Here is a 16365-nt window from a genome sequence, read left to right as displayed (position 1 = left end):
TCATTTTTTGGCCAAAATTGAAAAAAAAACAAGGGGTTAGCCTTACACTTTTAGTCAAAATTGGCCAAAAATTGACTTTTCTCAAAACAAGGCAGAAATTCATCTGGATGCAAGCGGAACGTCAAACAATACTCTTACTCGCACAGTATAAGAGATTTGGGCAAAAATCATCCTTTTTTGGAGAAAAAGAAGTTCATTTTTTGAGCGATTTTACCTTAAATTTTCGACGGAATTTCCCCTTTAATAGCACATCTGTCCAGAAATCGATTCGGAATGCGTTCTAGGGCCCTTAAGACATCTTTCTAGCAACTTTCAAGCAATTTCATTTTTTGGCCAAAATTGAAAAAAAACAATTTTTAGTCAAAATTGGCCAAAAATTGACTTTTCTCAAAACAAGGCAGAAATTCATCTGGATGCAAGAGGAACGTCAAACAATACTCTAACTCGCACAGTATAAGAGATTTGGGCAAAAATCATCCTTTTTTGGAGAAAAAGAAGTTCATTTTTTGAGCGATTTTACCTTAAATTTTCGACGGAATTTCCCCTTTAATAGCACATCTGTCCAGAAATCGATTTGGAATGCGTTCTAGGGCCCTTAAGACATCTTGCTAGCAACTCTCAAGCATTTTCTTTTTTTGGCCAAAATTGAAAAAAAAAACAAGGGGTTAGCCTTACATTTTTAGTCAAAATTGGCCCAAAATTGACTTTTCTCGAAACAAGCCAGAAATTCATCTGGATGCAAGAGGAACGTCAAACAATACTCTAACTCGCACAGTATAAGAGATTTGGGCAAAAATCATCCTTTTTTGGAGAAAAAGAAGTTCATTTTTTGAGCGATTTTACCTTAAATTTTCGACGGAATTTCCCCTTTAATAGCACATCTGTCCTGAAATCGATTCGGAATGCGTTCTAGGGCCCTTAAGACATCTTTCTAGCAACTTTCAAGCAATTTCATTTTTTGGCCAAAATTGAAAAAAAACAAGGGGTTAGCCTTACATTTTTAGTCAAAATTGGCCAAAAATTGACTTTTCTCAAAACAAGGCAGAAATTCATCTGGATGCAAGAGGAACGTCAAACAATACTCTTACTCGCACAGTATAAGAGATTTGGGCAAAAATCATCCTTTTTTGGAGAAAAAGAAGTTCATTTTTTGAGCGATTTTACCTTAAATTTTCGACGGAAGTTCCCCTTTAATAGCACATCTGTCCAGAAATCGATTTGGAATGCGTCCTAGGGCCCTTAAGACATCTTTCTAGCAACTTTCAAGCAATTTCATTTTTTGGCCAAAATTGAAAAAAAACAAGGGGTTAGCCTTACATTTTTAGTCAAAATTGGCCAAAAATTGACTTTTCTCAAAACAAGGCAGAAATTCATCTGGATGCAAGCGGAACGTCAAACAATACTCTTACTCGCACAGTATAAGAGATTTGGGCAAAAATCATCCTTTTTTGGAGAAAAAGAAGTTCATTTTTTGAGCGATTTTACCTTAAATTTTCGACGGAATTTCCCCTTTAATAGCACATCTGTCCAGAAATCGATTCGGAATGCGTTCTAGGGCCCTTAAGACATCTTTCTAGCAACTTTCAAGCAATTTCATTTTTTGGCCAAAATTGAAAAAAAAACAAGGGGTTAGCCTTACATTTTTAGTCAAAATTGGCCAAAAATTGACTTTTCTCAAAACAAGGCAGAAATTCATCTGGATGCAAGAGGAACGTCAAACAATACTCTAACTCGCACAGTATAAGAGATTTGGGCAAAAATCATCCTTTTTTGGAGAAAAAGAAGTTCATTTTTTGAGCGATTTTACCTTAAATTTTCGACGGAATTTCCCCTTTAATAGCACATCTGTCCAGAAATCGATTCGGAATGCGTTCTAGGGCCCTTAAGACATCTTTCTAGCAACTTTCAAGCAATTTCATTTTTTGGCCAAAATTGAAAAAAAAACAAGGGGTTAGCCTTACATTTTTAGTCAAAATTGGCCAAAAATTGACTTTTCTCAAAACAAGGCAGAAATTCATCTGGATGCAAGAGGAACGTCAAACAATACTCTAACTCGCACAGTATAAGAGATTTGGGCAAAAATCATCCTTTTTTGGAGAAAAAGAAGTTCATTTTTTGAGCGATTTTACCTTAAATTTTCGACGGAATTTCCCCTTTAATAGCACATCTGTCCAGAAATCGATTCGGAATGCGTTCTAGGGCCCTTAAGACATCTTTCTAGCAACTTTCAAGCAATTTCATTTTTTGGCCAAAATTGAAAAAAAAACAAGGGGTTAGCCTTACATTTTTAGTCAAAATTGGCCAAAAATTGACTTTTCTCAAAACAAGGCAGAAATTCATCTGGATGCAAGAGGAACGTCAAACAATACTCTAACTCGCACAGTATAAGAGATTTGGGCAAAAATCATCCTTTTTTGGAGAAAAAGAAGTTCATTTTTTGAGCGATTTTACCTTAAATTTTCGACGGAATTTCCCCTTTAATAGCACATCTGTCCAGAAATCGATTCGGAATGCGTTCTAGGGCCCTTAAGACATCTTTCTAGCAACTTTCAAGCAATTTCATTTTTTGGCCAAAATTGAAAAAAAACCAAGGGGTTAGCCTTACATTTTTAGTCAAAATTGGCCAAAAATTGACTTTTCTCAAAACAAGGCAGAAATTCATCTGGATGCAAGAGGAACGTCAAACAATATTCTAACTCGCACAGTATAAGAGATTTGGGCAAAAATCATCCTTTTCGGAGAAAAAGAAGTTCATTTTTTGAGCGATTTTACCTTAAATTTTCGACGGAATTTCCCCTTTAATAGCACATCTGTCCAGAAATCGATTTGGAATGCGTTCTAGAGCCCTTAACACATCTTGCTAGCAACTCTCAAGCATTTTGTTTTTTTGGCCAAAATTGAAAAAAAAAACAAGGGGTTAGCCTTACATTTTTAGTCAAAATTGGCCCAAAATTGACTTTTCTCGAAACAAGCCAGAAATTCATCTGGATGCAAGAGGAACGTCAAACAATACTCTAACTCGCACAGTATAAGAGATTTGGGCAAAAATCATCCTTTTTTGGAGAAAAAGAAGTTCATTTTTTGAGCGATTTTACCTTAAATTTTCGACGGAATTTCCCCTTTAATAGCACATCTGTCCAGAAATCGATTCGGAATGCGTTCTAGGGCCCTTAAGACATCTTTCTAGCAACTTTCAAGCAATTTCATTTTTTGGCCAAAATTGAAAAAAAACAAGGGGTTAGCCTTACATTTTTAGTCAAAATTGGCCAAAAATTGACTTTTCTCAAAACAAGGCAGAAATTCATCTGGATGCAAGAGGAACGTCAAACAATACTCTAACTCGCACAGTATAAGAGATTTGGGCAAAAATCATCCTTTTTTGGAGAAAAAGAAGTTCATTTTTTGAGCGATTTTACCTTAAATTTTCGACGGAATTTCCCCTTTAATAGCACATCTGTACCGAAATCGATTTGGAATGCGTTCTAGGGCCCTTAAGACATCTTGCTAGCAACTCTCAAGCAATTTCATTTTTTGGCCAAAATTGAAAAAAAACCAAGGGGTTAGCCTTACATTTTTAGTCAAAATTGGCCAAAAATTGACTTTTCTCAAAACAAGGCAGAAATTCATCTGGATGCAAGAGGAACGTCAAACAATACTCTAACTCGCACAGTATAAGAGATTTGGGCAAAAATCATCCTTTTTTGGAGAAAAAGAAGTTCATTTTTTGAGCGATTTTACCTTAAATTTTCGACGGAATTTCCCCTTTAATAGCACATCTGTCCAGAAATCGATTTGGAATGCGTTCTAGGGCCCTTAAGACATCTTGCTAGCAACTCTCAAGCATTTTCTTTTTTTGGCCAAAATTGAAAAAAAAAACAAGGGGTTAGCCTTACATTTTTAGTCAAAATTGGCCAAAAATTGACTTTTCTCGAAACAAGCCAGAAATTCATCTGGATGCAAGAGGAACGTCAAACAATACTCTAACTCGCACAGTATAAGAGATTTGGGCAAAAATCATCCTTTTTTGGAGAAAAAGAAGTTCATTTTTTGAGCGATTTTACCTTAAATTTTCGACGGAAGTTCCCCTTTAATAGCACATCTGTCCAGAAATCGATTTGGAATGCGTCCTAGGGCCCTTAAGACATCTTTCTAGCAACTTTCAAGCAATTTCATTTTTTGGCCAAAATTGAAAAAAAAACAAGGGGTTAGCCTTACATTTTTAGTCAAAATTGGCCAAAAATTGACTTTTCTCAAAACAAGGCAGAAATTCATCTGGATGCAAGCGGAACGTCAAACAATACTCTTACTCGCACAGTATAAGAGATTTGGGCAAAAATCATCCTTTTTTGGAGAAAAAGAAGTTCATTTTTTGAGCGATTTTACCTTAAATTTTCGACGGAATTTCCCCTTTAATAGCACATCTGTCCAGAAATCGATTCGGAATGCGTTCTAGGGCCCTTAAGACATCTTTCTAGCAACTTTCAAGCAATTTCATTTTTTGGCCAAAATTGAAAAAAAAACAAGGGGTTAGCCTTACATTTTTAGTCAAAATTGGCCAAAAATTGACTTTTCTCAAAACAAGGCAGAAATTCATCTGGATGCAAGAGGAACGTCAAACAATACTCTAACTCGCACAGTATAAGAGATTTGGGCAAAAATCATCCTTTTTTGGAGAAAAAGAAGTTCATTTTTTGAGCGATTTTACCTTAAATTTTCGACGGAAGTTCCCCTGTAATAGCACATCTGTCCAGAAATCGATTCGGAATGCGTTCTAGGGCCCTTAAGACATCTTTCTAGCAAATTTCAAGCAATTTCATTTTTTGGCCAAAATTGAAAAAAAAACAAGGGGTTAGCCTTACATTTTTAGTCAAAATTGGCCAAAAATTGACTTTTCTCAAAACAAGGCAGAAATTCATCTGGATGCAAGAGGAACGTCAAACAATACTCTAACTCGCACAGTATAAGAGATTTGGGCAAAAATCATCCTTTTTTGGAGAAAAAGAAGTTCATTTTTTGAGCGATTTTACCTTAAATTTTCGACGGAATTTCCCCTTTAATAGCACATCTGTCCAGAAATCGATTCGGAATGCGTTCTAGGGCCCTTAAGACATCTTTCTAGCAACTTTCAAGCAATTTCATTTTTTGGCCAAAATTGAAAAAAAACCAAGGGGTTAGCTTTACATTTTTAGTCAAAATTGGCCAAAAATTGACTTTTCTCAAAACAAGGCAGAAATTCATCTGGATGCAAGAGGAACGTCAAACAATACTCTAACTCGCACAGTATAAGAGATTTGGGCAAAAATCATCTTTTTTTGGAGAAAAAGAAGTTCATTTTTTGAGCGATTTTACCTTAAATTTTCGACGAAATTTCCCCTTTAATAGCACATCTGTCCAGAAATCGATTCGGAATGCGTTCTAGGGCCCTTAAGACATCTTTCTAGCAACTTTCAAGCAATTTCATTTTTTGGCCAAAATTGAAAAAAAACCAAGGGGTTAGCCTTACACTTTTAGTCAAAATTGGCCAAAAATTGACTTTTCTCAAAACAAGGCAGAAATTCGACTGGATGCAAGAGGAACGTCAAACAATACTCTAACTCGCACAGTATAAGAGATTTGGGCAAAAATCATCCTTTTTTGGAGAAAAAGAAGTTCATTTTTTGAGCGATTTTACCTTAAATTTTCGACGGAATTTCCCCTTTAATAGCACATCTGTCCAGAAATCGATTCGGAATGCGTTCTAGGGCCCTTAAGACATCTTTCTAGCAACTTTCAAGCAATTTCATTTTTTGGCCAAAATTGAAAAAAAACAAGGGGTTAGCCTTACATTTTTAGTCAAAATTGGCCAAAAATTGACTTTTCTCAAAACAAGGCAGAAATTCATCTGGATGCAAGAGGAACGTCAAACAATACTCTAACTCGCACAGTATAAGAGATTTGGGCAAAAATCATCCTTTTTTGGAGAAAAAGAAGTTCATTTTTTGAGCGATTTTACCTTAAATTTTCGACGGAATTTCCCCTTTAATAGCACATCTGTCCAGAAATCGATTCGGAATGCGTTCTAGGGCCCTTAAGACATCTTTCTAGCAACTTTCAAGCAATTTCATTTTTTGGCCAAAATTGAAAAAAAAACAAGGGGTTAGCCTTACATTTTTAGTCAAAATTGGCCAAAAATTGACTTTTCTGAAAACAAGGCAGAAATTCATCTGGATGCAAGAGGAACGTCAAACAATACTCTTACTCGCACAGTATAAGAGATTTGGGCAAAAATCATCCTTTTTTGGAGGAAAAGAAGTTCATTTTTTGAGCGATTTTACCTTAAATTTTCGACGGAAGTTCCCCTTTAATAGCACATCTGTCCAGAAATCGATTTAGAATGCGTTCTAGGGCCCTTAAGACATCTTTCTAGCAACTTTCAAGCAATTTCATTTTTTGGCCAAAATTGAAAAAAAAACAAGGGGTTAGCCTTACATTTTTAGTCAAAATTGGCCAAAAATTGACTTTTCTCAAAACAAGGCAGAAATTCATCTGGATGCAAGCGGAACGTCAAACAATACTCTTACTCGCACAGTATAAGAGATTTGGGCAAAAGTCATCCTTTTTTGGAGAAAAAGAAGTTCATTTTTTGAGCGATTTTACCTTAAATTTTCGACGGAATTTCCCCTTTAATAGCACATCTGTCCAGAAATCGATTCGGAATGCGTTCTAGGGCCCTTAAGACATCTTTCTAGCAACTTTCAAGCAATTTCATTTTTTGGCCAAAATTGAAAAAAAACCAAGGGGTTAGCCTTACATTTTTAGTCAAAATTGGCCAAAAATTGACTTTTCTCAAAACAAGGCAGAAATTCATCTGGATGCAAGAGGAACGTCAAACAATACTCTAACTCGCACAGTATAAGAGATTTGGGCAAAAATCATCCTTTTTTGGAGAAAAAGAAGTTCATTTTTTGAGCGATTTTACCTTAAATTTTCGACGGAATTTCCCCTTTAATAGCACATCTGTCCAGAAATCGATTCGGAATGCGTTCTAGGGCCCTTAAGACATCTTTCTAGCAACTTTCAAGCAATTTCATTTTTTGGCCAAAATTGAAAAAAAAACAAGGGGTTAGCCTTACATTTTTAGTCAAAATTGGCCAAAAATTGACTTTTCTCAAAACAAGGCAGAAATTCATCTGGATGCAAGCGGAACGTCAAACAATACTCTAACTCGCACAGTATAAGAGATTTGGGCAAAAATCATCCTTTTTTTGGAGAAAAAGAAGTTCATTTTTTGAGCGATATTCCCTTAAATATTCGACGGAATTTCCCCTTCAATAGCACATCTGTCCAGAAATCGATTTGGAATGCGTTCTAGGGCCCTTAAGACATCTTTCTAGCAACTTTCAAGCAATTTCATTTTTTGGCCAAAATTGAAAAAAAAACAAGGGGTTAGCCTTACATTTTTAGTCAAAATTGGCCAAAAATTGACTTTTCTCAAAACAAGGCAGAAATTCATCTGGATGCAAGAGGAACGTCAAACAATACTCTAACTCGCACAGTATAAGAGATTTGGGCAAAAATCATCCTTTTTTGGAGAAAAAGAAGTTCATTTTTTGAGCGATTTTACCTTAAATTTTCGACGGAATTTCCCCTTCAATAGCACATCTGCCCAGAAATCGATTTGGAATGCGTTCTAGGGCCCTTAAGACATCTTTCTAGCAACTTTCAAGCAATTTCATTTTTTGGCCAAAATTGAAAAAAAAACAAGGGGTTAGCCTTACATTTTTAGTCAAAATTGGCCAAAAATTGACTTTTCTCAAAACAAGGCAGAAATTCATCTGGATGCAAGAGGAACGTCAAACAATACTCTTACTCGCACAGTATAAGAGATTTGGGCAAAAATCATCCTTTTTTGGAGAAAAAGAAGTTCATTTTTTGAGCGATTTTACCTTAAATTTTCGACGGAATTTCCCCTTTAATAGCACATCTGTCCAGAAAACGATTCGGAATGCGTTCTATGGCCCTTAAGACATCTTTCTAGCAACTTTCAAGCAATTTCATTTTTTGGCCAAAATTTGAAAAAAAACAAGGGGTTAGCCTTACATTTTTAGTCAAAATTGGCCAAAAATTGACTTTTCTCAAAACAAGGCAGAAATTCATCTGGATGCAAGAGGAACGTCAAACAATACTCTAACTCGCACAGTATAAGAGATTTGGGCAAAAATCATCCTTTTTTGGAGAAAAAGAAGTTCATTTTTTGAGCGATTTTACCTTAAATTTTCGACGGAAGTTCCCCTTTAATAGCACATCTGTCCAGAAATCGATTCGGAATGCATTCTAGGGCCCTAAAGACATCTTTCTAGCAACTTTCAAGCAATTTCATTTTTTGGCCAAAATTGGAAAAAAACTAAGGGGTTAGCCTTACATTTTTAGTCAAAATTGGCCAAAAATTGACTTTTCTCAAAACAAGGCAGAAATTCATCTGGATGCAAGAGGAACATCAAACAATACTCTAACTTGCACAGTATAAGAGATTTGGGCAAAAATCATCCTTTTTTGGAGCAAAAGAAGTTTATTTTTTTGAGCGATTTTACCTTAAATTTTCGACGGAATTTCCCCTTTAATAGCTCATCTGTCCAGAAATCGATTTGGAATGCGTTCTAGGGCCCTTAAGACATCTTTCTAGCAACTAGTGGTAAGACATCTGAACTTCTAATAGAAAGCAGGAGGTCGTGGGTTCGTACAAGGTTTTATCATAATCCAGTAATTCGTATGGAAATAACCGGTATAAGAATTTTTCATGATCTCGGTGGACGGATTTTGGCCCATTTACATGGTTGCATCCTTTAATTCTCGCGAGGGGGCCTTGGCCAACATCATCTAAATGCACGTAATTTACTTAATTTTATGTTCTGCTATCATAATATTGTGTGATATTGATTGAATATTGAAAAAAATTCACAGCTGTTATGATCACGCGAAATTATTTTCACTGTGGTGTTACCTCAGTGCAACGAATTTGCAGCGAGTCACGCGTGCTGTGGGTGGCTATAATATAGGATTATTATGGGATCTGGTGCCCTTGACCTTGTATGGATTCTCCCTCACACGTGACTTGCCATTGTTTCAATTCTGTGCACGCATGCGCAGTACAACAAATGAGTCCACATTTCACCGAATCCACAATTCACATCAGAGACACCTTGTTTCATCAGCATAATACGTTCATGTTCAGTTTCAAAGTTAATGGCAGCTGATATAAAATACAACCTAAAAATACGCAATTCAAAAATAGTCTCGATCACCGGATGTGTAGTAATTAATAGGCTTTATGGGTTTAGCACACACGGAGGATTGCCTTTGAGAACTTTCAACCAGGTGAGATCACGTTCGTTGTATAGCTCAAGAGTTCGTATTCCTGTAACGTTGCAAATTAAGATGCATTTTGCAAAAGAGGATTGTCTTTGAGAACTTTCAATCAGGTGCGTTCGTTGTATAGCTCAATATTTCGTCGTCATGTAACGTTGCAAAGACATGTTGCAAAAGAGGAGGATTGCCTTTGAGAACTTTCAACCAGGTGAGGTGCACGTTCGTTGTATAGCTTAAGAGTTCGTATTCCTGTAACGTTCCAAATTAAGATGCATTTTGCAAAAGAGGAGGATTGTCTTAGAGAACTTTCAATCAGGTACGTTCGTTGTATAGCTCAAGATTTCGTAGTCCTGTAACGTTGCAAAGATTCATGATGCAACAGAGCCAATATCGCGGGCCGGCGTTGTTTCCAGATTCCATGGCATGAAATGGCTAAAAATACGCGTATATCGCGTCAATCGCAATACCAACATAGCTCGCATTTTCGCAAGTTACAAATGCGTTGACTACAAGGACAACTCCAGAAGACAAGTTGCAGATTTTGTGGAGAGAACAGATCAGTTTTCAATCTACCCTTTAATAAAGTTGTCAAGAGAACTGATGTTGCGGATGTTATGTGACACCGTGAATTCCAGCATTCAAGGACCAGACACCGAAAAGGCCTTGTCCCCTGCCTTTTTTGATGTGCATGGAACTCTTATGGTGAGTAAAAAAACACAAGTACAAGAATCATTCAAATCACTAATGTACTTTTCAATTAACGTAATTTTAAACATAACCACCGTTTAAAGTTCTGTCAACGGATCACAAAAAAGGTGTGCGTTCTATCAGCAAAACGAAAACGATTCACACACATCCCTATGTGATCTGTTTTGGTTTTGCTGAAAGAACACTTACCTTCTTATGATCCGTGAACAGAACTTTCAAACGGTGGTTGTGTTTAAACTTCCGTAATTTAAAAAGTACATGAGTGATTTGAATGATTCTTGTACTAAAAAAAAAGCCTATGAATTGGGCTTTGGTATCTTAGATTTTGAAAGGGCTACATGCCGAACTTCACTAAAACAATGGTCCCGACATTTGGGTTTCGCTTTTATTGACTCACCCTATACACCCTGTAGATCCAGACAAAAATATTCGTTTAGATGATTACTTATTGTTCTCAACTCCTCCATTTTCTTTGTTTTTCTCTTCCCATCTAAAGGCTTCTTCGATTCGGCTGTAATTTGTCCTCAAGATGATCCCAAGGGCCCAACTGGTCCTGTTCCTCTTTGCGACACTGAGTCTGCTGCTGTTTGTACCACTGCTGTACTGGACGGGAAAGCCCAACATGTCATATCAACGGAAAATAAAGATGAAAGAAATTAAAGGGTACGAAAATGAAACATTAGGAAAAACTAGAAACTGTGCAACAAAACCAAGCAAAAGTCAAAAGGTAAAGGGGACGAGCCTGCGTTCACAGAGGAACGGAGTGCTCATCTCTTTTTCGAAGCGATTAGGCCAGACTCGGGTCCATTAAATTAAATGCTGCTGTGGGGGGATCGCCACACCTCCTCCACAGCGAGTCTGTTACCTTCCCAGCATTGAATAATGCCGGTACCCATTTGGTGCCCCCTATTTTTTAAAAACTTTCTGCATGCAGCGTTTTCCAAATCTAGGATATTAAAGCCCAATTAAAAAGCTTTCTTTTAGTGATAGAATCATTCTAATCGCTCATGCACTTTTCCAGTTATGGAATTTTGAACACAAACACAGTTTTTAAACCATGTCCACGGATCACATATAAGGTACGTTATATTTTCAGTAAAAACGTATCTCCGGGGTAGCTCAGCCAAGTAGAAGGCTGGGCAAGACTAGGCCTGTAAACTCTTGACATTATTGTAAACCATGTTATTTTAACATTGGAAGCAGCAGTTTTTAAATAAATGTTGTGAAAAGTGCCATTTATCACGGTTATGAGAGTGCTCTGATGTGTTTTTTGATGTGTGAATAATTTTCGTTTTGCTGAAAGGTCACTTACCTTTATTGTGATTCGTGGACAAGGTTAAACACGATGCTTGTGTTCAAAATTCAACTAGAAAAATACATGAGCGATTTGAATGATTCTTTCACTAAAAGAAAGCTTATTATTTGGGCTTTCATATCCTAGATCTGGAAAGTGCTATGCAGAACCTTTGAACAAATTTGGGTTTACTTTTACTCACCCTGTACATGTAGTTTAAAATTAAAAACCTACACGACACAATGTTGGAACGAGAGCCACCAATTTTTTACAGGAAAGCAAACATGTAAACAAAGCGTGACATCGTTATCTCTCAGGTTTGTTTTAGGCGCTGAGCTATTTTTTTTTCAATCCTTTTTTTTTTCAGGACTCACCCTGGTAACTCAAACGGCGCCGTCACTCGGTTCGAGTTGGTTAATGTTTCTCACGTACGTATTCTCCCCTTACCTTGCAACATTATTTTTAAATGAAGAAAAATCCATTTTTGGAGGGTTACAATTGTGACCCCCGAAATTCGTTTTTCGCAAGAATAACACAAAACGCCCGGTTTTTAATGGATGGTTGTGTGGACGTTTATATCCTACATTTAAGTGCTCTTTCCAATAAACATTATTTCGTTTAAATAAACAACCCGCGTTTTGTAGCCCAATTGGGCGCATTGCATGACGTAACCGTAAGGTAGCAGACCAGTAAATCGGTCCAAAATTGCCTACGCCGGCCAAATCACGATTTGCATGCCCTCAAAATCTTCAGTATTTGAGCATGCTGTGGGCCATGAACTTGAGGGTTTGTAAAAAAATATGGGTGGAAGCCGTGCACAGGACTGTGAGCTTGTAGTTCCGTTCAATTTGGATGAAATTGGGGCCCTTAAAGCGCTCTATTTTGCAATGGACGGTAAGCATCGTTTTTGAACATGGCGATGGGCTTCAGGACTATTTTCAGGGGTGATCATCTTCGGATGGAAATTTCTCCTAAAAGTCATCAGTTGACCCCACAAAAATTGAAAAGAAAATGAAAGATGATGAAATAAGCTTTAATTTGATGTGTGTCTCAAACACCTTGGAGAGTTGTGAGTATTTTCCCCTAATTTCTGAAGTGGGAGCATTTACCATTGGGGTCTATGGAAGCTTATTTACTGGTCTGTAACCGTAATATCCAATAACAAGACAATTCATGCCATATTCAAGTTGCGTGTTTTGCCCCTTCTGCCGATAAACTGTCTACCTAACCAAGCGACGGACACACATTATGGAAAGTCAGCCCGACTAATCATCAATAATCTTTTATTCCGACAGCACGAGTCTCCACGGTCGTCCAAGCGTATCATTCCCAGCCCTAGTTCCAATAAGGAATCCAATTCATCTCACTGTTCACCGAAGACGAACATCGTCTTCCTCAAGACGCACAAGTGTGGCAGCAGCACACTGCAGAACGTTCTCCTTCGATACGGCGAGAGGAGAAACTTAGACTTTGTTCTCCCGGAGAAAGCTAACTACTTGGGACTCTCCGTGTTCCACAGAGGCAATATGATGTACTATCCGGTGAAGAAGTATAATATTTTGTGCCACCACACGCGATTCAGTTACAAAGGCAAGATAAAACTTTCATGCTCTATTTTTACCTCTTTTTTAGGGGAGCTGAAGCTTAAATAATATGAACACAATGAATTAAATTTTGAACAGAAATGTCGACAAAAGAACTTCATTTTGCGGCGATCACTTTTAAGGTAAAAAAGTGCGAGTGCACAATAAGCTCTGGTGAAAATTGCGACGCCGGTGGCACATATGGAACACCATACATTTGGTCAACTTTCATTTCCTCCATCTGGATACCGTCCAACCACTACACAAAATACCACGTGACTATAACATTACTGCACATATTTTACCTGCATTGATTGCATTTTGGCGCTCTCATATATATTAAATTAGGCGCTCATTATATTAAAATAGCGAAAATAGCAGAAACCAGAGATGAGACGATTTTCCACTGAGTTGAGACTTTGCCAAATATTTCGGTTTAAAAATTAAAGTGATGTTTCCCTCTAAATCGTCCAGTTGCACTCTTTGGACATAACAGAGTATTTTTTTTTACATTTCCTCCTTTTTGTTTTTAATTCTTTTTTCAGAGATATCTGCTGTGATGTTCAAAGATTCTCTCTACATCACGATCCTACGGGATCCAGTTACCCAATTTTCGTCCTTCTTCAACTACTTCCAACGGGGGAAACTATACCGACTGCCCGGCGACAAAGCCCTGAAGATTTTCCTGGGAAAACCCAACTATTACTACGGAATCCATTCGGGCAAAAGATTCCAGACCAAGAATCCCATGCTGTATGATCTCGGCCTGCGAGAGAAACATCTTGGAGACAGCGCGAGGATTGAGGAAAAGATCCAACAGTTGGAGACAGAGTTTGATCTTATCTTGATCCTGGAGCATTTTGACGAGTCGCTGGTACTCCTTCGACACTTAATGTGCTGGGATGTGGATGACGTCGTGTACTTCGTTCTGAACTCGCGCAAATCGTCGGTGAAAACGGTGGCGCGGGAACCCGCCGAGAAGATCAGACGATGGAACGCCGGGGATCTGAGACTCTACCAGACTTTCAACCGAACTCTCTGGCGGAGGGTCGAGGCGTTCGGACGGCGGAGAATGCGGCACGAGGTCGGGGAACTGCGGGCCAGGATTCGGCACTTCGTGGATCGTTGTGCGGGGAACCGAACGGAGGCTCGGAGCAAAACCAAACTTGGCGCGAGCGATTCTCGGCTGGGATTCAGCGAAGGAGAGATGTGTGATCGAATGACAAGGCGCGGAATACCTTACACTAATTACATACGAACATATCAGGATTCCAGATACGGAATGGGGAAACCCCCAAATAAGCCATAAGAAGGGGTAGGCCTAATATTTAAAAAAAATTGAACAAAGAAATTCTGTCATCTTGCCAAAAGATGTACATTCTGATTAGGATTTCGTTACTCGTAGGAATCGGTTTAAGCTTGAGACTTAACTATACATTCCATCACAAACACGTAACGTGAACTGTTTTCGTCCTGTACATATTTGTTTTAATAAATGAACATGGATTTTTTTTAAATTCTCTATTCTAAGGAATACAAATGTAACATAATATACTGAAATTTTCTCTGGTACGATAGGTATACACCAGTCAGAACGCGGCAATAATGCTGTTGGGAAATTTTTCTGTGTAAATATATAATAAAACTCGAGAATGATGTTTAAAAAAAAACTCTTATGTACACTTAAAAACACATAGAAAATGGCCAGTTGTAATATTGAATTGATTATGAAAAGCGCTGGTCATTTGTCGTTTCTACAGGGTGAGTAAAAACAAAACGAAACCCAAATGTCGGGACCATTGTTTTAGTGAAGTTTTGCATGTAGCACTTTCAAAATCTAGGATACAAAAGCCCAATTCATACGCTTTCTTTTAGTACAAACATCATTCAAATCACTCATGTACTTTTTAAGTTACGGAAGTTTAAACACAACCACCGTTTTAAAGTTCTGTTCACGGATCATAAGAAGGTAAGTGTTCTTTCAGCAAAACCAAAACAGATCACACAGTGATGTGTGTGAATCGTTTTCGTTTTGCTGATAGAACGCACACCTTTTTTGTGATCCGTTGACAGAACTGTAAAACGGTGGTTTTGTTTTAAAATTCCGTGACTTGAAAAGTACATAAGTGATTTGAATGATTCTTGTACTAAATGGAAGCTTATGAATATGACTTTCATATCCTAGATTTTGAAAGTGCTACCAGCAGAACTTCAATAAAACAATAGTCCCGACATTTGGGTTTCGCGTTTTTGACTCACCCTGTATAAACACCAGTACACCACGTAAAAAGTTGTAGTATAGTGGAGTTCCCTAACGTGGCGCACTTCGACGTTTCCATCGACTTTCCTCATGCGTTGTTGCAAAACCTCGTTGTTGAAAGACCTCTAATTCGTTCAGTTAAATACTGATATTATATAACCTTAATAATGCTTGCTGTTGAACCATTGTGAACAATTTCAGTGTCATGTAATTTAGCCTGAAATTCAAAAACGGTGGCGTCCGGAAATTGGGCACAAATTCGGCCAAGTGTTCTTAACGTGGCGCACTTGAAAAAAATCTCGAAAAAAACCTCAAGTTTACATTTAAGAATTTATTTAAAGTTGACAAATTCTGATAAATCGTTATTATCTCCGATCATTTATCCAAGTACAAGTTTGTCAGAAATTTGTTTTCTTATTTTTGAGCGCATTTTAAAAAGGTTGATTGTGCACTTCAAAATAAACTCGGAAAATCACGCCAAAATGGAATTTCTCTGGAACTTTGTAGCGGGTAAGTAAACTCCAAATTTATGAACGGGAATGTTTAGAGCGTCATGAAATTTCACTTGCTGTGAAATATGAGGTAAAACTTTTGCTCTATCAAGACCCTATATAAGCGAAAATTCAAAGTGCGCCACGTTAGGGCTGCGCCACATTAGGGTACATCAACAATACGGTTTTTACTTTTCCCGACTATTTTATCGAAAATAATGAAGTGTCTTTCAAACACCTGTCAATATACATATTATTTATACATAAAGAACTAAAATGCCTTTTGGAATATATTGACGAAAATGCCACACCGAAGGGGCAAAAATGACATACATTGTTATGTACTAAAGAGAATTTGAGTGTCAAACACGTTTTAGACACCAAAAGCCATTGTACCAATAAAAATATCAGTTCAAGAGTAACATTAAAAAACAGTGATCTTCGAAATGACGGTACCTCAGCACGGCTAAGTTGGCATAACATTCTTAATTAGTCATCAATGATTCGAAAAAAGAGGGTCCCAAGAGTCACCGGTCCTATCCCTTTTAGCCCCCTCCCTCCCTCGTCCCTCCTTTTCCCCTCCTCCAAGCCCCGCCCCCTCCACTCACAAAAGCCACGAAAAAATTCTGACCATCACCATTTCCAAATACTTCGCTTGCCCATCAAATCCATTCATAGCCCCTT

General features: G+C 37.6%; 1 protein-coding gene across 1 annotated transcript; it reads left to right on the top strand.

Moving 5' to 3' along the window:
• The first annotated feature begins 10582 nt into the window (after nt 1–10582).
• On the top strand, nt 10583–14239 carry LOC119725013 (galactose-3-O-sulfotransferase 2-like). Its single transcript, XM_038196378.1, has 4 exons — nt 10583–10716; nt 11715–11775; nt 12643–12937; nt 13476–14239. Exons 1-4 carry the CDS (start codon nt 10583–10585, stop codon nt 14237–14239), a joined length of 1254 nt encoding a protein of 417 aa, XP_038052306.1.
• The last annotated feature ends 2126 nt before the right edge of the window (nt 14240–16365 follow it).

This window comes from Patiria miniata, unplaced genomic scaffold (genome assembly GCF_015706575.1).
Source record: "Patiria miniata isolate m_02_andy unplaced genomic scaffold, ASM1570657v1 HiC_scaffold_18, whole genome shotgun sequence".
In the NCBI taxonomy this organism is placed as follows: Eukaryota; Metazoa; Echinodermata; class Asteroidea; order Valvatida; family Asterinidae; genus Patiria; species Patiria miniata.
Note: the sequence above shows the minus strand (reverse complement) of the source record. Positions and strands in the feature narration are given on the sequence as shown.